Source organism: Ochotona princeps, chromosome 12, assembly GCF_030435755.1.
Source record: "Ochotona princeps isolate mOchPri1 chromosome 12, mOchPri1.hap1, whole genome shotgun sequence".
Classification (NCBI taxonomy): domain Eukaryota; kingdom Metazoa; phylum Chordata; class Mammalia; order Lagomorpha; family Ochotonidae; genus Ochotona; species Ochotona princeps.
The window spans coordinates 45,492,796-45,518,761 of NC_080843.1; the positions used below are offsets into that span (position 1 = coordinate 45,492,796).

Sequence of the window (25,966 nt, forward strand, 5' to 3'; positions counted from 1 at the left end):
TTCTCCCTTTCAGTTCTGCCCTACCTGGCTCAATAACCACAGATGGCCTTCTCTTCATCAGGAATTCTGACTCAGCATCTATTCAGCTTGGCATGTTTATGAAGGGCATTTGGTCTTGTGTCCCTTAAATCCCAAAGGATCATTGAAAAGAGAGGACCCCTCCAAGCAAGTCATTTGGACGCTGCATCGCATTCACAGCCCTCTCTGTGCAGGGCAGCGAGAAAGACAGAATGGGCAAGAAGAATGTGACTCCCAGGTGAAAAACAAGGGTACCCGCCATCAGTGGAGGTTCTGTCCGGTAACAGCCGGAAACTGGTCGCACAGCAATACAGAGATGTCTAACTTTGGTGGAACATACCATGAAAGCTTGCTTGAAGTCTTAAAAAAAAAAACTAGGATTAGTCAAATGGAGGTTAAGGAGTGAGAAAAAGACTGCTGCCATTGGATATTTATTTATTGCTAGTGGAAAGGCAGAATTACAGAGAGAAGGAAATATAGAAAGATCTTCTATCTACTGGTTTATTCCCCAAGTGGCCACAATGGCCAGAGCTGAGTCTATCCCAAGCCAGGAACCAGGAGCTTCTTCTGGTTCCCCCTTGTGGGTGCAGGGTCCCAAAGCTTTGGGCCATCTCTCACGGCTTTCCCAGGCCACAAACAGGAATGATAACCTGATTTTCTCTCTCCCTTTCTTCTCCCTCTAAATAAGGGAGTTTGTGAGCCGTTTGATCTTCAGACTCCATAAACTGGGCATTCAAATGGAATGGAAACCTTACTAGCCTCGATGGAATGGGGCAAGCAACTTAAAAGCCCCATAAAAGCTGGGCCTTTCTTTCTGCTCAAGGACGAGCACTTTGGGGCCAGTTTCTCCATATTCATCATACAAGGAGAAACTGCAGGGGCCCTTGCCATGTAGCCACGCCCCGCTGCCTCAGCCCTAGTTGTTTATTCCAAAAACGGATTCGAGAAGCTGAGTTACTCCTTCGTGTTTGAGATCTGGAGCCCTTCAGGCTCCTCTTTACGCGTGTATTTGCAGCTTTTCAATTTAAAAACACCAATCTTTTAAGGTTTGTTCGTAAAAAGTAGACATTCCCACACCGGGAGTCGAACCCGGGCCGCCTGGGTGAAAACCAGGAATCCTAACCGCTAGACCATGTGGGAGATGACAGTAACTGCTGCAGGGCGAGGCAAATTGAGTCTTTCTATCACTGCCTTCCGCCCGTGCTATCTCACAGGTTTGTTGGCGTCAAACTTGTTTCTGCGCTTGCGCTTATCTGGCACTTGCTTAACCCGCTCCAAGCTGCGCTTTCCTCTTTGCTTCCAGAGAGCCCTGGAAATTTCTCTTGCGTCTGCTCTGCACTCGCGCTTTTTGTGGTCTCATGAGTTTCCTGGTCCGAGCCCTGTGGAGTTCACATTGGATGAGTCAGTGTTCTTAATGCCTCACAAGAACTCGTGCAAAACACGGAAAGAATGGCTTTTGAGCGTTCGAGCCACGTAAACCGGCAGGGACCACGGGGAGCCTTAACACCGCCAGGGCGGAGGTCCTCCCCGGGCGGGCGGGCGGCCCCCCGCCGAGCCCCCACTGTCCCTGCCCCGCTTCTGGGCATCAGGCACCAAGCCGTCGCCTCAAAGCCGAGCTTTTCTTCTGAAGGAACCGAACGGCAGCCGGCAGGGGCCGTTGGGAGCGTCGCTTCTGACCCGGCAGAGGGCCCCTTCTCGGGGCGTGGAAACTCCGGGTGGTTCCCACCCGTTCTGCACGGGAAGCAGCGCCCGGCGGGAGCGGCCCGCGGGCTGTGGGGCCAGGGCCTGGGAAAGCGGCTTCCCTCCGCCACGCGGACTCCCCCGGCCTCCCTAAGCGGGCGAGGAGAGGCCACCGTAGGCGCCGCTCGGCCTCGCGCTGACGGGAGGCGCCGGGACAGGGGGCGAAACTAATCCCGACGTGATGAAAATGGCGCACAGCCGGGCTGGCGTCCTGGGTTTGTTGGAGCCGTTTAGTGTCCCCGTGAGGAAGATCTAATCCACCTTGTAGCGCTGACTCTTCCCCTACTGTGTTTCAACAGGGTTTCGCTTGTTAAAGACACAGAGATCTTGCTTCCGCGGGCTCACGCTGCAGATAACTGGCATCCGCGGGGGGCCAGGAGGAAGCCAGGAGCTGAAAGCTCATTTCCAGGTCTCCCACGGGGCGGCAGGTACCCAGACAAGTGGGCCGTCCTGGACCTGCCAGGGGGCGCCTTAGCAGGAAGCTGGACTTGGAAAGGGAAAACCCGGGGCAAGACTCCAACCCGGAAACCTGAGGTGGGATTGCAGGTGCTGCAAGCTGTGTGTTACCTTGGTGTTTTAAGTGATAGGTGGATGTTTTCCTGTGGAGTGCATGCTGTAGAACGTCACCGAGCAAAACTCATCAGCCACACAAGCCCTTTCCTCTACAGTGCTCCAGCTGGGTCTCAGAGATCTTATGCGTAGGTTTTCTGCTCCCGTGTGATAATAACTGATGTAAACTATCTTGGTGGTGTAAAAGATAAAATTCCTAAGAGTAACTCACACCTCAGACAGAAGCCATCCACAGCCTGACTTGGTCTGTCACTGTCTCCATAGTGAAATTTGTTCCATTTTTCGCTGGCCACCCAATGGAACATTGAGCAGTAACAGAAACCCTAAGGTTACTCACTGGAAGTCACGAAGCACAGTCCAAGACAATAGCGTATTCAACAGCTCGGTCTTCTCCATAGCACTTCTTCCCACACCAGAGCTTGGGCAGAATTTCAAGCTAAGAGCAGAGGTTTGCTGGATCAGGTTCCTACTAGTTTGCTGGAGCTGACTGTGGGCTTCTGTTGGCGTTGTTCATGGACATTGTAGCCGCAGCTTGAGACGGCCACGCTGGAACATTTACACCATGGCAATAGGCAAAGACTAGACAGGACTTCCCCCCATCACCCCACTGGTAAGTGGTACACTGGTTAGATATATTTCTTTTCTTTCTTTTTTAAAGATTTATTTATTTTTATTGGAAAGGAGAATCTGAGGAGAGACAGAAAGAAACTTCTTCCATCCACTGGTTCACTCCCCAAATGACCACAGCAGCTGGAACTGAGACCATTTGATGCTTCTTCCAGGTCTCCCACACGGGTGCAGCATCCCAAGGCTTTGGGAACATCTTCTCCTGCTTTCTCAGGCCACAAGCAGGGAGCTGAATGGGACATGAACCAACACCCCTATGGGATCCTGGCACTTGCAAGGTGAAGATTTAGCCACTGAGCCATCACACAGGCCCAGGATAAATATTTCTTATCTACATGATCTACTTATTCCTTTCTTATGCCGTCTTGCCTTAGAGGCTCCAGGGCCTTCCAAGATTAATGTACTGGGATGGGAAAGGGAAGAGGGGACCAAAGTTCCTACTTAACAGGTAGTGACCAGACCTGGCCTCCAGCTTCCGGCACTGCCTTTGTTGTAGGGCTGACTCTCAGTTGCCCTGCTGGGCTCACTTGGACAGGGAGGCCAGCGACACTTGCCTGGGACTCAGATGGGTAGCCCTGCTTAACTGCGGCTTCCTAGCTACATCCACGGTTTGTCCAAATGACACCTTCAGGAAGGGGGTTTTTGTTTTTTGCTTTTTTTCTGAAGATTTATTTATTTTTATTTGAAAGGCAGATCTACAGAGAAGAGACAGAGAGAGAAAGTTCTTCCGTCCACTGGTTCACTCCCAGATGACCATAACAGCTGGAGTTGAGCCAATGCAAAGCTAGGAGCCAGGAGTCTCTTTTGGGTCTCTCACATGTGTGCAGGGTCTCAAGGCATTAGGCCATCCTCTGCTGCTTTCCAAAACACATTGAACAGGGAGCTGGATTGGAAGTTGAGCGGCTACTCAAACATCAACTGGTGTCCATATGGAATGCTAGTGCTTGAAGGTGGAGCTTTTTGAGCTATGGCGCTGGTCCCTGGGAATATGAATTCTAAAAAACATTTGCTGCTCATTCCTGGAATGATTCTGATGGCATTTGTATTTGAATACTCATTATATCAATTCCGTTCAATCTCTGATCCCTAAAGGACCCCTTCTGTCCTTTCCCTTCCTGGCTCAAAAGCCTGGAAAAAAATGGCATCTGGGTGTCAGTTGAGTAGATTTCCCTGTGTAAGCATTCCTCCTCCAATGCTAGCTGCTTGCTAATCCCACCCTCCCTGCCCAGGCCCCTCTGCAGAGTTGCCAGGGTCCCCACTCCGTTATTCCACCTCCTTCTACGTTCCACAGCTGACCCAACTCCAGGGCCAGTGCAGCCGGGTGAGGCTGCTCGCAGCTCCTCCTAGCTATGAGGCATTTCTGTTCCCTCTGAATCCCAAAACGTGGACCCCTAAAACAAAATAGTGATGTAGGCTTATGCCTTAACACCCTCATTATTTAACTTACTTAATAGGAAAGTTCATGAATAAAAAATCAGATTCCATAATCCCCCTGGGAACTCAATTCCACACTCAATCTTTCTGCCAAGTAGTCCTTCCTTTTATCTAACTTAAACACTTCCTGCTGTACTTCTATGTGAAAGCTGCCACCTTTTAACCACCAGTATGAACAAAATGTTCCTAGGAGGAAGGAAAAAAAAGCAACATGAAGTTTTGAAGTGTAGCCAGACCAGTAAGTGAGCTGCATTTCTTCAGTTCGGCATATACTCACAGAAAAGTCTCCTTGTTGACACAAGGAACAGTTATTCCTGTTCCCATGCATCTAAACCTGATTCTCGCTGGGCAGCTCTCCCACTTTGTCCTCCATTTGATACTGGAAAAAAGCCCCAAACAGACTAGTTGCCAGGCCTCTACATGAGCCAGTGTAATGTGGGGTGTGATTCAGGGCTGTATGTGCCAGTCGGTTAACAGTTAAGACAGCTTCTATTTCAGTGGCCCTGAGAATCATCCCTTTTTAAAGGACGTTAAAGCAATGGCCAATTTAGTTGCATTCTCCCAAGCAGAGCCCTGGGCAGCACCAACCCAGCCTAGGGCACCAAGTTAACCTCATAGCTCTTTTGGGTAACAGCACATGCCCCTGCTGACCAGGCAGGCTGAGTTAATTTTCATGGCCTAACAGTAGGCTCAGCTTCTAAAATTAAGTTTGCTTTCAAGAGTTCACTGGGATGACAGCTTCCTCAAGGGCTTGTCTAGATCATGTAACTCTGACCCTCACCTCTAGCCCAAATCTAGCAACTCCCACTTTATCCTATGACTCAGGGCAGAATCCTTGAACGCCCAGGGCTGGCTTGGGGCTTGCTGTGTGGGCCCATCCCACTGATCCTTGGCTAGAGTTACTATCCTTCTCTCTTCCTGCTAGATTGCAAACTCTGTGATGGCAGATTCTGAATGTTATTCTGTTGTATGCACAGCTTCTAGCACACAGTACTTGGCACGCACAATTGTTCTATACATGAATCAATCCCTTAAAATATGTTTCTATCTTTAAGGGTCCTTTCTGGGAGTTACTTTTTTCCTGGAATCAGTAAACAGCAAGTGAGAACAATTTCTCAGCTGAGTAAAAATACCTCCACAACATTTCTTTCTTCCCAGTTGTCAGTCCGCACACACTAAGTGTTACTGGTTTGTTCAGTAATGAATTGATCAATTGATCAGTCTCATGGGAAGAGGCTGGTTGTCACTGAAGTGGCAATGGTGAGTCTCAGAGTCTTGATTTTAGTATTTGAGAAACTGAAATGTGGAACAAGAAAACTATATCACTGTCTCTTAATATCCCTCCTATAGTCTTTCCCCACCCCTGCCCCGAGTTCTTGCCTTCATCTGATCTGACAGCACAAGACAGGGTTTGGCCAGGCCATCATCACTCTCTCCCACCAGATTCTTTCAGGCCTCCCCCTGGGATTAGATGTGTTCTTGTTTTTTTTTTCTGAGGTCACACTCAGAAATGGTAGGGCAAGGTGCTCCAAGGCCTGGCATCTTGAACTCTTGCCCAACACTGTGGTCTTTTTGTTCCTTAACTGTAGTTGCTTAAAGATTGAAATCATAGCCTTCTGCAATCTTGGTTAATTCACTTGCATTAGATGCTAAGTGAAAATGAAATTGGCTGTTACATAGGAGGTTAAACTATTTTTTATTCATTTCTGGAGCTCCCACCAATAGTTCTGAGTTGAGCGAGCTTTCTAAACTCATTTTCTTCTTTCCTTGTGACATAATCTGTCTCAACTATCATCAGCAGATCCATAGTCAGAAATATTGTCAAGTTCATTGCTCATCATGGCATCCTATATGTATGTGTGTTTGTGTGTGTGCATGCATACATATATATGTACTGTACTTCATATAAATATAATAGCTTTTAAGTATAGGGTTCGCTTTATGGTAGGCAATTCTAGGCACATTAAAGTATCAATGATTTAATTATCAATGATTCAATGAGATAGGAAGTAATATTCCTATTTGTAGCTTAGGAAACTGAAATATAGGCAAGTTAATTTGTTCCAAATCTGACAGTTTATGCAAGCATTTTGCCTCTGGAATCTGAACTCTTTTTTTTTTAAAGATTTATTTATTTTATTACAGCCAGATATACACAGAGGAGGAGAGACAGAGAGGAAGATCTTCCGTCCAATGATTCACTCCCCAAGTGAGCTGCAACGGGCCTGTGCGCGCCGATCCGAAGCCGGGAACCTGGAACCTCTTCCGGGTCTCCCATGTGGGTGCAGGGTCCCAATGCATTGGGCCGTCCTCAGCTGCTTTCCCAGGCCACAAGCAGGGAGCTGGACGGGAAGTGGATCTGCTGGGATTAGAACCGGCGCCCATATGGGATCCCGGGGCTTTCAAGGCGAGGACTTTAGCCGCTAGACCACGCCGCCGGGCCCTGGAATCTGAACTCTTAATTTGTGTTCACCTATGTTAATAAATCAGTCTGAACTGTTATGAGCATATTACATGAAATAGGACAGCGTTGCTGAAAGTGTTAATTCCTTCAGCAATAATGATAGCACACATTCTGAAGTTGATGATATGTTCTCAGGGGAGTGAGGAAGATTGTTTTGGGCTCTTAAGCCAATAAAAATAAATTAAAATAAAAAATACCCCATAGGTATTAATGCCAACACAGTGTCTGCCCCGGTCCTTCTTCCTCATCATCTACTTACAAAACTACCACCTCATTCATGATTGTCCCAAAATAAATTAGTGGTACCTGCTGTTAATTTTGTGTAGATACAGAAATGATTTCTTCCCCAACCTCCCTTTATTCTCAAAATTTTGTTGTTGTTCATTGACTGGTTGATTGGTTGATGCTGCCAATAAACTAGGCCTGAACATCCATGAGGCCTAAGATTTCTGTCCTTCCCAAGTGACAATTTACTTGACACCCACACATAGGTGGCTAATGAGCATCTCAAGATTTACATATTTAAAGCTGAACTCCAGAAGGTCTGCCCTTTCTCTTCTCTTAGGAGAGTGCCTCCTGCCACCTTCTCCATCCTGGTTGGTGGATAGTCCACTCTCACAGTTGCTCCTGCCATAATTGCTAGAATCAGTCAACCTTGAATCCATTCTCTTGCACTCCACACCAGACCTTCAGGAAATCACGTCAGCTCTATCATGCAAATGTATCTAGAATTTGGTCAAATCTTCCCATTCTTATGGCCAAGCCATCATCATCTCTCACCTGGATTACAGAAGTGGTCTAATTCCTGCTTCTATCTACTGGTTCTCAGCCCCCCACAGCCTTTTCTAAACACTGCAGGTTGGGGCCCAGCACCGTGGCCTAGTGGCTAAAGCCCTCGCCTTGAACGTGCCAGGATCCCATATGGGTGTCCACTTCCCATCCAGCTCCCTGCTTGTGGCCTGGAAAAGCAGTCGAGGATGGCCCAAAGCCTTGGGACCCTGCAACGAGTGGGAGACCTGGAAAGAAGTTCCTGGTTCCCGGCTTCAGATTGGCGCAGCACCGGCCGTTGCGCTCACTTGGGGAGTGAATCATCGGACGGAAGATCTTCCTCTCTGTCTCTCCTCCTCTCTGTACATCTGACTTTGTAATAAAAATAAATAAATCTTTAAAAAAAATAAATAAAAATTTGTAAAATAAAAATAAAATAAAAAAGCATTAAAAAAAGAAGTGACTTCTTCAACCTGCAGTGTTTTTTTTAAGACTTATTTTTTTATATTTTTTTTTTATTACAAAGTCAGATATACAGAGAGGAGGAGAGACAGAGAGGAAGATCTTCCGTCCGATGATTCACTCCCCAAGTGAGCGCAATGGCCGGTCCTGCGCCAGTCTGAAGCCGGGAACCAGGAACTTCTTTCCAGGTCTCCCACTCGTTGCAGGGTCCCAAGGCTTTGGGCCATCCTCGACTGCTTTTCCAGGCCACAAGCAGGGAGCTGGATGGGAAGTGGAGCTGCCAGGATTAGAACCAGCGTCCATATGGGATCCTGGTGCATTCAAGGCGAGGACTTTAGCTGCTAGGCCACGCTGCCGGGCCCAAATTTTTATTTTTCATAATAATTACATAGTTGATCAGGATGGAAAGGATCAAACGTTAGGGATAAATGGATAAAATCATTATTTTAAAATTTGCTATTTCTTCTTTTTGTTTCTGGGGGAAGGGAAGAGATAAAGTGGAAAGCCACACCCAGCTTTCCAAATGTCCCAGTACCCAGGGATGGGGAACAGCCACCCAATATCCACCCAGGGTGCATGTTCCAAGGGTTCTGCCTAAGTGGCTTAAATAGTTCTGAAATGCTGTTGATTCACTGATCCAAGGATGACACAGCCCTCCCGATACCCACTTACTGACATGGTCAACCTCAAGTATCCCTTCATCCAGATTTTTGTTATCATCGTTTGGCTGGGGTGCTCGTCCAATTTTCTCTGTTCTTCTTCTGCTTTTGGCTACCATATTCTCTGTGTGCATAAGGGTCTGTGCCCACGGTTCTACCCTTTTCACTAAGGAAGGCATATTCTTGCAGAGAAGTTCAAGGACCTGAGCCAGGCAACCTGAGCCCCACCGGATCTCCTACCCCTGGAGCTGAAGAAGTCACTTCTATATTTAAAGCCCCCACAATGGTTTTTAGAATCTTAGGGTAAAGTACTTGCCTAGATCCTTGACCTCCTAAATCAATGTTAAATGTGAAATCCTGTCTGATGCCTGATGTGTAGTAAGTACTCAATAAATAGTGGTGAGACTGTCATGGCTCTGGCAAATAGCAGAGATTAATTTGAGCATAGTTGTGCATAACAAAGTCTTTATTATTAAAAACAACAGAGTATCTAGAGTGTCTCCTAGAAATGTACAGGCAGGAGTGCAGCCAACTTGGGACTATCTACCCTGCTCTTGCTGCACTTTGCACAGTGTAATCTGATTCATTTTTGCTAACTTAACTACTATGTACCAGGCACAGCTTGAGGCCAGAACACAATGGCAAAGACAGAGATAAAAACGTTAACACTTTAAAGTGCAGGGTTTACACTCTAGTGGAGAGAGATGAATTATCTATCTACAAGTGAAGTAGGCATTTAGCCCAGCAGCTAAGATGCCTGCATCCCACATCAAGCTGCCTGGATTCTATTTTTAGCCTTACCTCCTGACTCATTTTCTGCCAGGGCAGACCCTGGGAGGAGGCAGCCATGGCTCAAGTGATTGGGTTCCCGTCTCCTGCTGTGTAAGACCTGCATTGAGTTCCCAGCTTCAAACTGTTGACCGCATCTAAGTGAACCAGCAAATGGGAGCTCTTTCTGACTGCCTCTCTCTCCTTATCATTTTCTTTTTGAAAAGAAAAAATATTACACAAGTAAAAACTACAGCGATGATACTGAAGCAAGCCTGAATTGTTATTCCTGGCCACTTGGGTTCCTTGTCTCATGTTCCACAAAGAATGAAGACACACACCCAAAGGACTGAGGGAAGAACGAAGCAAAGATTTATTTAAGACGACAATGAGAGGGACCTTTTGAAACAGGCCATTGAAAGAAAGCAGTGTGTGGCTTATGTTCTTTGTGTGAAGGGAAAGTTTATACAAGGACACAAGGTCTTTCAAAAACTTGCCCGTTTTGCTGTGAGTTCATCTGGCCTTCTTTTCTCCTGTTCCTCCCATTTGGTCAGTCTCTGGCCTCAGCTGTTATCGATGGTTTTCTTTGGTTGGTAAATGTGCGATCCTGAGCCAGTCCTCTCCTATATTGTTGTTCATGGCTTTGGGCTTGTTGGGTTACGACCACAGTCTCTAAGCTTTTGCTCTTTAAATTCCCTGTTAGGCTTTTGCAAAGTGTATCTCTGAAGTGCATGCCCTCGTGTTGCTTAGTAACCAGAGGCCAAGGCAGAGACTTGCCTAAGCCTAATCTAAACTGGCTTTCTCCTACCTACATCAGCACCTGCTGAGGACGACAGGAACCTGGTGCCAAGTCTATATCACAGGAGGACCTGCCCTGCTTTGGGAGGTTAAGAAAGGCCCCTGTGAAGGAAATGAAGAGTGAGCAGGGACCCAAACTTCAGCAAGCAACAAGATCACAGTGGGAAGGAAGAGCTTCCCAGGCGTAAAGAGCTGTACACCCCTGACCAAAGGGAGTATGGCAAGGAGCCAGGATTGGTGCTCAGAAGATTAGGACACTTGCTCCAGGTTGTGAAACCAGCATCAAAGAATAGGGCTTTTAATCCAAGTCTCTGGAACTCCTAGGTTCTCTTCATCGTGCTGCCAACATCACTCAGCCATCATCCTTTTCTCTCCACTCAAAACCTTGCTCCAGTGAGGGGATGAAGCAGCATAAAGTGGGATGTGGAAAAAAAAAAGCGCAGAGACTTGAGGCACAGAAACTGAATATCTTTCTATGGAATTGTTTCTTGTTTTTTTAAAAAGCTTGATTTTCTTATTATTTTAGATACACATGCAAACACACACACACAAATACACACACAAGGATGGAGGGAACTCCCTTTTGCCAACTAATCCACTCTCCAAATGCCAACAACAGCTTGGACTGGGTTACCCAAAGTTGGGAACTGAAAATGAAATCATTGAATCCAGGTCTCTCATGTGGCTGGCAGGGATCCAACACATGGGCCATAACCACTGCCCCCCATGATCTGCACTAACAGGAAGTCGAAATCCAGAGCAGAAAAAAACAAACTCTAATGTAGGAAGCAGACAGTGTGGCAGAGTGAGACAGCCAGGCATCTTCCATCCACTCCCCTAAATGGCTGCGACAGCCAGGGTTGATCCAGGCTAAAGCCAGGAGCCTGGAACTCCTTCCAAGTCTGCCACATGGTACAGGCTCCCAAGCTAGGGTCATCTTCTGCTGCTTTCCCAGGTATATTAGCAGAAAGCTGGATCTGTTTTATACAGGGTGCTGGTGCTGCAAGCAGTGGCTTAACTTACGAGCCACAACACTGCCTGGGATGCAGGTATCTGAACTGTAAAATCAAACACCTGCTCCCAATTTGTTGTTTCTTTGTTGAGTGTGACCTAGGGGGGGTTGATCTATGTTAGAGGTTCTCAAAATGTGACCCTAGGCAAGGCAGCAGCATCCCCTGTGAATGTATTAGAAATGCAACGGGCAGGTGTAGTAGTATAGCATGCTAAGCCTCCACCTGCTAGGATCAGCATCCCATATGGGCACCATTTCTGTTCCCTACTCATTCACTTCCCTTGCAGCTCCCTGCTTGTGGCCTAGGAAAGTAACTGAGGATGGTCCAAAGCCTTGGGACCCTGCGCCTGTGTGGGAGACCTGGAAGAAGCTTCTAGCTCCTGGCTTTGGATCAGTTCAAAACAAGCAGGTTGAAGACCTCTCTCTCCTCTCCACGAAACATGCCTTTTCAAATAAAATTAATCTTTAAAAATCAAGATTCTTAAGAAAGAAAGAAGAGGAAAAGATGTAAATTCTCAGGTTTCTTCACACCCTGAGCTTCAGAGGTTTGAGCAGCTGGGCCCTGCAGTCTGGGCGGTGATAAGCAAGCCCTGCAGGAGCTTTTAATGTGTACACAAAGGTTTATACCAGTGGCTCCCAAAGCTGGTTAAGCTCTTCACCTGAGACATGTTTTAATCTAGTCCTCAGTTCACGCTAGTAGGGACAAAGCTCGCAATCTCAGGGCAGGACTTAGGAACCTAGGATCTGATGGTGAGCCTGGATTGGCAACCGCAGGTCTACATCACAGTCACACAGTGTCTAACATGGAGAGCAGTTTCTTTCTGAATGCTATGTGTCACTGCCAGGAAACTTAGAGTAGTTAAGTGCCGCTGCACTACATGCCAGACTCAGGCTGCAGTTTGATTGATATTTCTCAGCTGTTCGGTTCTAAAACAATATCATTCAGAGACTTCCCATTTTCACATTTCTTGATGTCTCCTCTTGTGTCACTGTCCCAGATCATCAGAGCCACCACAAACTGAATGAAATTTATTAATGCAAGCTGAACAAATTCAAGCTGTGGTCTTGGAGCTGCAGCTTAAAAATCCAGGCCTGTAAACCTCAAGTTTCAAAATATGAAAGAGAAAATTGTGCAATCTTATAACACAAATGTATACTCAATTCAGAACTTTTCTGTTTCCTGCTTCTCCAAGGAAGTGGGTTTTCTTAAATGTTAATACAATTGGCTAATCTGCCTGCAAGTCCTGGGATCCCATGTGGGCACCAGTTGGTGACCCAACCATTTCACTTCTGATCCAGCTCCCTGCTTGTGGCCTGGGAAAGCAGTAAAGGACGGCCCAAAGCCTTGGGAACCTGCACCTGCACCTGTGTGAGAGACCTAGAAGAAACTCCTGGCTCCTGGCTTTGGATTGGCTTAACCCCGGCCATCGCGGCCATCTGGGGAGCGAATCAGCAGATGGGAGATCTTTGTCTCTCTGTAAATCTGCCTTTTTAATAAAAATAAACCTTTAAGACAATTTAGTGAACAAAAAAATACTTTTCTATTACGGTAACACAGTAGTTTTAAACATAAAAATCAATGAAAGTAGTGAAGCAATATTATTTTCAAAAGCATAAAACATTTTCAAGAGCTAAAAGAACAGACTTTATTCTAGATTCCTTTCAAAGTAATATTTTCAATAAACTTTCCCATTTTTAATTTTTTTTCTTTCCCTGGGATTTATGCAGCTTATTTGCAGGTAAACTGACTAGTCTCTTCCAGGTATTTTACAGAAACTGTTAAGTGGTCACTTCCACATTTAAAAAAGCACAATTATTGGTTAGGATATCTCTCTAGTGGCTAGGGCCAGCAACCTTGGATGATGTAAACTCTGGCTTTGTGAAGTGGCTATTGCTTCCACTCCAGTAAAACTAGAAAGCAGTTTCAGTCTTAAGAAAACAGAAGTACATGTGTGGGAAGAAAACGTAGCCATGGTGAAATTACTGTGCCCCTGAAGATGTCAAAAATAAATTGCTAACTGTAAAATTGCTGAATGGTAATGGATTGTTTCTCATATCCTGGTTTCATCATCCTCAAAAGCAAACAAAAGAAGCAGAGATTTGGGGAGAGTGAACCAAAGGATGCAAGATGTTTCTTTCAAGTAAAATGAAAGTAATGAAAATATATTTTTAAACTCCAATGCAGCTCCCTAAAAATGTACCTGGCAATGTCTTCCACTTGAACCCTCCCCCCTGCCACCTGTGTAGGGGACTCCGAATCAGGCTTTCTGGCCCAATGCAGCCATTTGGGGAATGAACCAGCAGATGGAGGATCTCTTTGTCTCTCCTTGTAACTCTGCCTTTCAAATCATTCAATTGCACTTAAAAAGAAAAAAGAAACGACAGAGGGAGCATTCCCCTCTTGAGTGTCTGGGTCCAGGTTCTAACTCTACTCTCCAGGTGACGGTCCAAGTACTTGAGGCCCTGCCTTGCAATGGGGACCTGAACTGAATCCCAGTCTCCTGGCTTCAGCCTGACCCAGTCCCCGCTGTTACAGGCATTTGGGGGATAAACCAGCAGATGGAAGACCTCTGTCTCTTGCTTTTCAAATAAATTAAAAGAAATACTGTAGAAGCCAAAATCTTTAGAGCACAAAACCTAGAAGGGAGTGTCAGAGTTAACCATTATACCTGTAGAAATGAGACTGCAGGAATGCCTGCCGCCCCCTTCTATGGTTCTACAGAAGAGAGAATTTTAAGTAAGTCAACAAATAAGCAGAATAATAAAAGCTGAAATGTAACATTGCAAAAGTGTTTGGAGGAAAAATATGTGCATTTGAGGATAACACAAAGCCCCAAAGTCATTGATGAAACCGTGATAGATGTCACCTCCCCAAAAGTTAAAAAAAAAAAAAAAAGAACGAGTGAAATATTTAACTAAAGGCCAAAGCCTACAACAAAATGTAAAAATTAAAAAAAAAAAAAGCAACCCAATAGGAAAAGATAAAATGAGAACAGGCAATTCGGATCACAATGGCTCATAATGGTAAGAAGTAAAAGTGAGTTCACGATGGACAGGGAAACAAAACATTTCCACTCTCTCACTTGACAGCATACCATTACCATATTTGTTGTAGGATGTTCTCATCCCTGAACAGGGTCATCCGCATGTTCCTTGTGTCACATGCAAATGGTCCATCCTTGGGAAGCCTGTACTGCAACTTGGAACTGGGGGCTGGCTGAGTGCACCAGCCTCCTGGGATCAGAAATTCCATCAGGGAAAAGCAGAGCAGCCCTTGGCAATGCCCTGCCAAGTGTGACAAGGGAAGCTTGGGGACAACCTGATTCTTCCTCCACTCACATCATCCTCAAGCCAACTAAACTGAGGACATATTGTTTAGAAAATCAGAATGTCTTATACACTGGTAATGTCACATGCATCAGCAAAACCAGAAAAAAAACATTTGAAGTGCCACAAAAAGCAGAAGTAGAAAGAAGTTCTCATGTACTTTTCACAGGATAATTTTCCAAAAGTAACAATAAAAAAAAAAAAACAGTAAACAGCTCAAAAGATTTATTTAACTTATTAGTTTCAATGACGTCAGAGGACACAAAAAACATACCACAAAAGAATGTCAGGGTAAGATTACAAATTAGATGCTTAAGTAGTTGTGCTGTGGCTGGGATCTGAGTGTCCCCCAAAGGTTTTGTTGGCAGCTCAGTCTCTAGCATGGCGATGTGGGAGCTGACACATCCTTCAAGGGGCAAGCCCCAGCAGAAGGGTCCTGGGTTATGGCAGGCAGGGGAGGACTTCTCTGGGAGGGGCACTGGTCTGCAGTGAGTTCTCCTGAGAGCAAGTTGTTAGAAAAGCTGCAACAGTCTGGCACAATGGCTCACTCAGTTGGCTAATGCTCCCCCTTCAAGAGCTGGGATCCCATATGGGCACTGATTTGTGTCCTGGCTGCTCCACTTCCCATTCAGCTCCCTGCTTCTGGCCTAGGAAAGCAGAGGATGGCCCAAAGCCTTGGGACTCTGCATCTGCATGGGAGACCTGGAAGGAGGTTGTGGCTTTGAATCAGTTCAGCTCTGGTAGTTTCGGCCATTTGAGGAGTGAACTAGCAAACTGAAGATCTTTCTGTCTCCTCTTCTCTCTGTAAGTCTACTGTTTAAATAAAAATAAACAACTCTTTTTAAAGAAGAGAGAGAAAAGCGGCAGCCTGATGCTCCATCACTCTCTGGCTCCTCCTTCCACACCTTTCAGCGCTGCCAAAGCCATCATCATGAGGAATTGGAGCCCAGCAGAGGCTGGCTGCTCGCCCCTCAATCTCAGGAATTGAGCTCTGGCAATTACTCTGCCTAACAGAAAAATAGGTAATAGTGTCCTGTAATGTTTTAAAAAGTGGTACACTCTTGTCTACCAGAAAGAAATATAATACCTCTCTACCAGATAATCTATTGTAGTAGGCAATATCGGCCTTCATAGGGTCTGAGCCTTCATGGACAGGAAATGACCATCAGAAAGCATCACTAGCCATTTGGTGGGTGTGTAGGACACTACTGCAGCACATGGCTCCTCCAACACTTCGGTCCCAGGACTCCCTCCGCTCTTAAGAATCATTGAAGATATCCAGGAGCTTCAGTTTGTGTTGGTTACTTACTAACATTTAGAGCAGAAATTAAAATAGAAAACTTGAACATACAAATCCACTTAAAAGTCTTAAGTCCATTTACAGATTAAATAATCTTTTTTAAAGGAAATTCTATTTTCCAAGTTCAAAACTAGTGGCATCATTTTAGTTTTGCAAATCACTGGTATCTCAAAATAATTTACTGATGGCAATCAAAACAGAATTGATGGAGCATATACCAAGTTTAGCAATGACAGAGTGTAGGAAAAGTATCAAGTTAATCCCTGAAAATTCCTAAGAATATTCTTAGTCTACCACCTTAGAAAACTCAAGAAAATGCAAGAATAGTCAAAAGTATGTTCTGTTGGCTGTTAAGAGTGAGGTCAGCATCATATATCATGCAACTTTTGAAAACTTCACTGTGTACACATAACAGAATGAACATGAAATAGGCAAATCATGTCTCAGAATTACAAAAATTAGTTTTCATTTTATAGACTCTGGGTCACATTTTGACAACAGCTGTTTCAACAAGACAGTGAAATGGCATGTAGCACCTGATTTTCCTTATCTCAAAGACCTGTTTTTTTGAACATCGGGTCCTTCAGAAAAGTCCGCAGAAAAATAGAATGAAATACAGAGTCCATTTTGGTGCAAAGAAAAATTAGATACATACACACAAGAATTTTTTGTATATCATGAAGATACTATAATGGATTTCAATGATTTTTGGAACAAAAAGCTATAATTCTACTTTCCATGTCTTTTTTGAGGTATGGTTGTATACTCATACACACATGAATGAATACTCAGGACATTGTGAAATAATTGTGAAGCAGTATCTGTGATAATATCCCCACATAACAACAAAATTTGAGTGCTTAGTTACTTACAAAAACATATTTTTAAAAGCCAGGAAATATACACCTAGCTTTTTCATAATGTCATTTCTGGGGAATACATGGGAAGTAGGACAGAACAAACTTCAGCTATTATCTTATATGTTACTGGATTTATTCTTGCCATTAGTAAACAAAGACAGACTAAAAGCAAGTTAACAAGAGATGTTGACTAAATGCAATGTGGTATGCCAGTCTAAATCAACAAAAATGGCATGAAGAAAAAGCTGATTAAATCCAAAGAAAGCCTGTATTTTAGCTTTAAAAGTTAATTTTTTTGAAATTCATAAAAACAGGAGACAGACACACTAAACACAAATACAAGGAGGCTTCATAAAGTTCATGGAAAATGCCTCTTTAAAAATATTTATTTTCTGAGATACCACATTTTAATTTATACTACAGCAGTCAAAGGTTGTTCAATAAATAAAGACTGTAATCTAGAAAGAAAATACTGTGCCTTATCTTTTAATTGCTATTTTTCGTAAACTTCTTGAGGTACCCTTGTATGTTACAGTCAAGGAAATGGTACTTGCTAATACTGGAAACTGGAATATGGAAACTTTCACACAACTTGCGAAAGACTTTGTGTGTGTGTGTGTAGGGAGGTGTGTATATAAAGACTGATTTACCAGGTCACTAGAAGACCCAGAAAGCATTCCAAACATGAGCCACAATTAACCACTTCATAGGATGCGCTACCTGCAGTGTAACCTATGGCAACAGCTTTTAACAGAATTTCAATCTGAGGCTTTTCCCCAGGGGCCCTTTGTACACTTGCATTCTCTTTTGTTCATGCAGTTTATCCACTTTAACCTATTTTCTCGTCTCTCAGTTATAAGCAATAATCACCTGCTCCCACTTCAGCTCTGCGATAAGGTCTCCCACTCTGCCAATGAAGACTTCTCTGGGTGCTGATGCATTGGCTCTATTGGCTAATCCACTGCCTCCAAGCACCAGCATCCCATATGGGAACTGGTTCATGTCCCAACTACTCCATTTCCCATCCAGCTCCCTGCTTGTGGCCTGGGAAAGCAGAGGAGGATGGCACGAATTCTTGGAACCCTGCACTTGCAAGGGAGACTTTGGTCCTGGCTTCAGATAGGTTCAGCTCTGGCCATTGTGGCCATTTGGGGAGTGAACCAGCATCTTTGTCTTTCCCTCTCTCTGTAAATCTGCCTTTCCAATAATGAATAAATCTTAAGAAAGAAGGAAAAGAGGAAGAAGAGCAGGACGACGACGATGAAGAAAAAGATGATTCTGGAGCACCTTTGTCCCTTGAAGCGTTCGCTCGCCAATACCAGTGGCCTCTCGGGCAGAATGACCCTTCCACTTTCACCTTGTATCAGCAACAGGGGCTTACAGAGGAGGGACAGTGAAGGGCCAGAGATCTTCCCAAGAAAAACTGCCCTTCCTTGTTGTACCAGCTGGGTTTCCCTCTCCCACCCAGAGCCTGCCGGGCTCCCAGGTGTAGTAAGTGAATTCTTCAGTACTTGCCACCATCTAAGTCGAAACACATTACCGGGGGCCAGCATTACAGCATAGCAGAGAAAACCAACTGCCTGCGTACTGGTTCCAGTCCAGAGTGTTCTAATCAAGCTCCCTGCTAATGGCTGGGAAAAGCAGTGGAGGATGGCCCAGGTTGCTTGTGTCCCTGCCACCCTTGGGGAGATCTGGATGAAGCTTCCAGCTCTTGGCTTTGGCCCCACCCAGCCCCAGGGACTGTGGTCATTTGGGGGGTAAATCAGTGGATGGAATATCCCTCTGTCTCTCCTTCTCTGCGACTCTGCTTTCGAATATATAAAATAAACATTTAAAAAAAGAGAAACTGATCGGTGTTTGACTTTAATCAGCAATATCCACTGCTAACAAACATTGTTATAGCTCAAAATGCAATGATTTTGAATCTAAAACTGTAAGTTACTTTTTAAAAATTATGTTCTCGACATTTAATGACTTCAAATTATGTTTCAATAAACCAAAACACTAACTCTGGAATGCACGAAGCAGCAAAGACAAGGAAGCAGTAAATTCCTACTTGTCTAAAAACTAAATTAAATGTTAAAACACACCTACTCCCAAGGTTATAGAGATTCATTCAAGACTAAAGTCACACACAATCACACTACAAGAAGAGGCTGAGGTGAAAATGTGAAAGAATGCTAAGGTTACTGACTTAATTGGGAGATGTATGGAAGACAAGGCAACTGATTAATCCTAAAGAAAGAGTAACCATAAAGAAACAGCAGTATATTTAATAATCTCCATACCACTAAGAAGTAAAACAAGGACAAAAAAATCATTGCAACACATATATTACTGACATAAAAAAACACAAAAATATGGTACATAGAAAACACAAAATAAGATGGCTAGACCCAAACATTTCAATAATGTCAATTAATATAAATAGTTTAGATTCCCAGAGATACTCAAATGGAATGGTCAAAAAGCTTTTAGTTGTGCGAAGTAGAACTTCTGAAGATCCTGAGAACAAAGGAGGGTATTTCACAGTTAGCATGTAACGCACGATGCCGACAGTGCTTTCAATCTCAGAACTCAGAGGATTAAATAGACAAGATAGGAATGTAGAAGGCTTAAGCAATCAACAGCTAAATCCACAAGCAAGCCCCCTCCACCCTCTAAAACTCATTTACAAATACTGACTATGCATGCCATACAGCTATAGTTTACCACCTGTAAACTTCAAACACACTTACTTTATCTTGAAGAGAGATGAATGGGCTAGGAATCATAGTATTGAAAAAGTAAAAATTAAAAGCTTCTTCTGGTGCAGGGCAGGGTGGGAAGAAAAAAAAAGCTTCTTGTAGCCAGGCAAGACTTTTTCCATTTTTATACCTACAATACAGGCTCAAGTAAGCTACTCACAGTGGTGTAAATTTTGAACTGAATATAAGAGTGGGGTAAACAGAATAAAGATACGGTGGTGACTAGGTTGAGAAAGCAAGGACAAGGTGTGAACCTTACCTCCTGTCTGAGACGTCACGGTGTAATCATTTGCCATCCTTCCAGGACCCTGAAGGGGGGCTTTCCACCGTCACAGAGCAGTGAGCAGTCTTTCTCACCCACCTTTTTTCTTATCAATGAGATTTATGGACTTCAACAACCACATGTGAAATGAAAACCATTTTTCAACTATACGACAAGACACTGATTTTTATATCTTTATTTTTAAAGATTCATTTATTTTTATCTGAAAGATTTTTACAGAGATAAAAGGAGAGACAGAGAGAAATCTTCCACCTGCTGTTTTATTCCCCATATGGCTGCAATGGCCAGAGTTGAGCAGATCTGAAGCTAGGAGATGGGAGTTTCTTCTGGCCCTTCCATATGAGTGCAGGGCCCAAGGGCTTGGGCCATCCTATGCTGCCTTCCCAGGCCATAAGCAGAAAGCTGGATTGGAAGTGGAGTAATTGGGACATGAACTGGCACCCACATGGAATGCCAGTGCTTGCAGGCAGAGGGTTAGTATTTTATACTACCATGCTGGCCCCATCAGACTACTTTTTAAACCTAGTCCATTATCTCTATGTCAAAAGGACAGACCAGGACATGAAATAAAAATCCACATTATAGGAGACAAAATTCCCAGTAACTTTGATGATCTAAAAATAATTTTTAAAGGTTCCATTACTACGTTCATAGAATCAATTGGCTTAAAACAGATTAATTTATTCTGATTACCTCAGAAACCACCGAGTGTTTTAAGAAACAAGTTGAGGGCTCGGCGGTGTGGCCTAGTGGCTAAGGTCCTTGCCTTGATCCCATATGGCCGCTGGTTCTAATCCTGGCAGCTCCACTTCCTATCTCTCCTCCTCTCAGTATATCTGACTTTGTAATAAAAATAAATCTTTAAAAAAAAGAAAAGAAACAAGTTGAATCTCATCAAGTACTATCCCGACATACTTCTCATGGGGAAAAGGCCCCATTCTGAACTGTATCAAAAAGAAGCACCTCAATTAAGTCTACATATACAGAAGCCACATCAAACTAAATCTAGACACAAACACCACATTTATATTAGTATTTCAAACAGTAAGTTATGTAAGTGCTACTAATAGATGAGTTTCAGTGCGTCTGTCGAAAGAAACAGGAACATTTCAAGAACTGTCTGATTATATTAACTTGACCTGGTTTATTTTGAACATATTTTCCTTTACTATAGTCAAAGAAAAACACTTCCTCTTCTGTTCTACAAACAAAAAGGCTAGGACAGGAGCTGTTGTGCAGGGTTTGAGATGCCCCCTAAGAAGCTGGCACCCCGTACAGGCAGGCCTGGGTTAGAGTTCTGCCTTCTCTTCTGATGTACACCTGGGTCACACCTGTGTGGGTGATCTGGGTGGACTGCTGGCTTCTGCGGTTACCCTGGCCCAGCCCTGGTTGCTGCAGGGAGTGAACCAATGGCTCAAAGATCCCTGAACGTGTGTGTCTTTTCCCTTTAAAGAAATCAGAATAAACACAACTTAAAAAAAAAAAAGGCTGTACTCTCCACCCCAGTTTACTTAGCTACACTGAACATTTTACAAGAGGTAACAGTAAACCAGTAAATTCAATTCTTAACTGGCAAAGCTGGCATAGTGATACCAGCATCCTGTAAGTACTGGCGACTCTACTTCCCATCTAGCTCTCTGCTAATGTATTTAGAAAAGCATCAGACGGTGGACCAAATGCTTGGGTCTCTGTACCCACATGGGGGACCCAGATGAGGCTACTGGCTCCTGGCTTGCAACTGTCGCAGCCTTTTGGGGAGTAAACCATGAGATGAAACATCTCAGTCTGCTCTGCTCTGCCTTTCAAACAAAAAAATAAACCTTTGAAAAAAAGTTTTCAAACTGGCCCATCAGCAATCTTCTCTACCTTAGAGCAATACCAATAAAAATTCCCTCACTAAATCTTACATGTACAATCTCAATAGTACCAACACAGTAGATAAAAAATCAGCTGTACATTTATTTGCATAGACACAAAGGAAATACTTGAAAATCCAACATAATGTCTTTTGGGCTTACAATTTAATTCCTAATCTAGTTTTGGGGAAGAAGGGGTTTTTGGTTTGTTCCCACTAACTTAAGGCTGATGCCATTTTACACGCTTCAGTTATCTGTGTGGAAACATCACACATCTTGAGTTTTATCAGAATTAGTATCAAGTCCAAAGAAGTTGTTTTTGATGATATACCGAACACACTGCAAGATCACATTTCTTTCATGTCGAATGTCTGGAGCAAGAAGCTTAAAAAAAAAAAAAAAAAAGATGATTAGCTGACACAAAATGTACAGGAAACAGTATAAAGACTGTGTCTTCCCATAAAGAACATGGTACAGTAAGAAATAGAAAAAACACATTTAGCAATTACTTTCCAAGACCATTTTCTCATACAAAGACTAGCTTGTTAAACAGAAAAAAATGTTCATTCTGAGGTGATTCCTTAATCTGAAAATTATGTCAAAGAGGATCTCCTCCCCCAAACTCAAATCAATAAACAGTCCAGAAACTGGTAAGTAGAGCTTTTAAAAGTAATAATGAGACTGCAGTAAAAACTCCAAAATTCTGATTTTTATATCATTTCATTTTTGTGCTTATTCTAATTGAAAAAAAAAAAAAAACAAAACTAAAATTTCCTGGTATTCAGAGTAAATACATAACTAAGCAGTGGTATGCTATTTGCCAAAAATCAATGTAAATACTTTCTACAGACTGCCAATAGTTTGGTAATTCTGAAATATGTGGAGGATACAGGATGTTTCTATTACTGTTAGATGTGAAAGTTTTTGATCTTTGAACAGCTTCATGTCCATTTCCTAGAATCAAAATATGCATTGCTTCCACCTTACAATTTAAAGAAATGCATTATATTTTAAGGCACATAATGCTGAGAATAAACCCAGAAATACACACACGAAAAATAAAGATTCAAAAAGAGAAAAAATGGAAACAATCCCTAAAGACAGGAAGTAGGGATTGTCAAGAAACCTTAGTTTTTTTTGCTTCTATTACCTTGTCACTTTCAGCAGATACTTGCATAAAAACCCTTTTTTCTCTCTTAGCCTACCATTGAATGCCATCACTGAAAATGCTAAAACTACAGTAAATCAATACATAATTCCTTGATAACTATTTAAGCCTAAATTTATTTTATTTTAAGCAGTTTTGAAATTGAAATTATTCCACATTTACTAAACACCAGCTATATGCCAAATGTAGCTTTGGAATTAAGATAAATAGACAAGTCTTCTAGGACCATATGTTTCCAGTAACCAGAAAACACATGCTCACCAAGAAAGGCGAAGTGGCTCTATTTTTATGAGACACAAGGACTGCGGGGTAAAGAAAAGTCACCTACCATTTCCAGGAGATATGGATGGCGTGTTCTCGGTTCAAATAATGAATGAAAATTGTAATTTTTTTTCCTGTTAGAATTCGTCTTTGTAAAACTTTTCTTTTGGTTCTCACATTTGGCTGCTGAGGGACTTCTGACAGTTGCTTTAACATCTTGCCTTGGACTCTGAGGAGTACTGCTAGGAAGAACCTGGTTTTCTGCCAGCATGTCTGTTTCGGTCTTGATGGGAGTTTCTAAGTGTGATGAAAAACACGTAAGTAAAAAAAAAAACAAATTGAAAAAAAAAAGGTAGAAATTTTAAAAGTGATCAAAACAGCCATAATAATCTCCCACAAGCTAAAATATTGGCCACTTAATTGCTTAAGACCATGAGATATTTTGCAAGGCATTTACAGTGTACTGCAATATTTTTCAACTAGGGAGCCACACATGCCAACAATGGAGGAGACTACTACAAAGAGCTCCCTATGAAGGAAACAACACCAGATGGAAACTTGGACCTACACAAAGGAATGACGGCTGCCGGAAATAGTAAACGTGTGGACAAACACCAGACACTTTTTTTCTCATATGAATTTAAGACAGCTGACTACTTAAAGCAATAATAAGTGTATATGTGTTTTGTTAGTGCCTCAGGAGATAAAATCTGAAACCACATAAAGGAAGAAAGGAAGGGGGAAGCATACTGCCTTACAATTTTTAATTTACCTATAAAGTGGTTATCATTTGAAAGCACACTGTGGTAAGTTAAACGTTGCATTCTTTTAGACAAACGCATGAAAGCAAAAAGGGGGATTTATAGCTAATAAATCATTATTTGCACTGCCTCCTAAACAGAGTTAATCTAAAAGAAGGTAGGAAAAGAAAAACAGAGCAAGAACAGCTAAGGCAGATGAAATAAGCCACACCAATCAGTACAATGTGTGCAAGTGTTCTTAATATCACACTTTAAAGGTAGGGGTGGCAAGACTGGAAAAAGAATAAGACCCAACTCCATAATGTCTACAGGCAAGTAGGCTTTATAAGGGTTGGACTGAGAGTAAACCTGTTACCAAGGAAATGTGCAAAGAGAAGATCACCTGTGTAAAGTTATGGGCTGACCAACAAAAGAATATTGTGCACACACCCATCATAAGCTAACTGGAACGGTTACATCAGTAACAGACAGAAAAGGCTTCAGCATTCGGAGCATCAGCCAGGGGTAAAAAGGAACACAGGTCCAGTACAGCAAAGCTGACACGGCCCAGCATTGTGCTGCAATAGGTGAAGTCTGCCTGAAACGCTGGCATCTTATATGGGTAACAACTTGAATTTTTACTGCCTCACTTCCAACACAGCTCCCTGCTAATGTGAGGTATAAGAGGGCCTGTGTGTATGAGCCCCTGCACTCACGAAAGAAAAGAAGAGAAGAGAAGAGAAGAGAAAAGAGAAAAGAAAAGGAAAGGAAAGGAAAGGAAAGACAAGAGAAGATAAGAGAAGATAAGAGAAGAGAAGAGAAGAAAAGAAAAAAGAAAAAAGAAAACAAAAGGAAAGAAAAAACAAAAGGGAAAGGGGAAGGGAAGGGAAGGGAAAGAGAGAAAGGAAGGAAGGAAGGAAGGAAGAAAGAAAAAAGAAAAAAAGAAAGAAAGAAAGAAAAAGAAAGAAAGAAAGAAAGAAAGAAAGAAAGAAAGAAAGAAAGAAAGAAAGAAAGAAAGAAAGAAAGAAAGAAAGAAAGAAAGAAAGAAAGAATGAATTACTCCCAGAAAAAGCTCCTGGCTTCAGCCTGGCCCCGTCCCCAGGCCAGCCACTGTGGTCTTTGTGAATGAGTAGATAAAAGATTCACTGTCTTTTCTCTTTGTTTCTCTGCCTTTCAAATAAATAAAAAATACTAATCCTTTAGAAAAAAGCTGACATAAGGGTACTAATGCTAAAGAAGTCAATTCATCAAGAACACAAAAACAGTAAGATTCAATAACAAATTTTCAACATATAAGCAGCCAAAAAATACTCCACTCTTGGTAACTATAGGAAAATCAGAAAATGAAGGCGTGGTAGCCTAGCAGCTAAGGTCCTCACTTTGCACACCCGGGATCCCATATGGGCACCGGTTCTAATCCCGGCAGCCCTGCTTCCCATCCAGCTCCTTGCTTGTGGCCTGGGAAAGCAATCAAGAACGACCCAAAGCCTTGGGACCCTGCACCCATGTGGGAAACCTAGAAGAGGCTCCTGGCTCCTGTCTTCGGATAGGCTCAGCCATTGTGACTTTGGATTGGCTCAGCTCCGGCCGTTGAGACCACTTGGGGAGTGAATCATCAGACAGAAGATCTTGCTCTCTGTCTCTCCTCCTATCTGTATATGTCTTTTAAAAAATCGACATTGCTTGTGCAGCGGTAGTGTTTTGCAAAAAGAAAAATACAACCAGCATCCTTCAAAAATATGGATGCAAATATCCTTAACAAAACACTGCCAAATCAAGTCAGTCAATGTACTAACGTGTTAATAGTCAGGTGTTGTGGCACAGCAACTGAGTCAACACTGGAGTGCCTGAGATGGAGCTTTGCTTTCCATCCAGCTTCTGCTAACACACTGAGGTAGTGAGTGATGGCTCAACTACCTGTCACCCACACTGGAAGACTCAGATGTAGTTTCTGGTTCCTGGTTTTGGCATTGTCCCTTTCTTCCATTTCTTCTCTGCCCCAAACCTGTCATTTTGCCTTTCAATTAAAATTTTTTTAAAAGATTTATTTATTTTTATTGGAAAGGCAGCTATACAGAGAGGAGGAGAGACAGAAAGATCTTCC

General features: G+C 43.1%; 1 protein-coding gene and 1 non-coding gene across 2 annotated transcripts in view; both read right to left on the bottom strand.

The window, feature by feature from the left end:
* Positions 1–1,086: 1,086 nt before the first annotated feature.
* Positions 1,087–1,158, bottom strand: TRNAE-UUC (transfer RNA glutamic acid (anticodon UUC)). The gene has a single exon. It is a non-coding gene; the product is annotated as a tRNA-Glu (tRNA).
* Positions 1,159–21,776: 20,618 nt separating this feature from the next.
* NUFIP1 (nuclear FMR1 interacting protein 1) overlaps positions 21,777–25,966 on the bottom strand; it is a 46,781-nt gene continuing 42,591 nt past the window's right edge. The window contains exons 9-10 of the mRNA XM_004577660.4: positions 23,190–23,419; positions 21,777–22,077 (exon numbers count right to left, since the gene is read on the bottom strand). Of these exons, the coding sequence (XP_004577717.2) occupies positions 21,961–22,077; positions 23,190–23,419 (347 nt within the window). The 3' untranslated portion in view covers positions 21,777–21,960. The remainder of the gene's footprint in view (positions 22,078–23,189; positions 23,420–25,966) is intronic.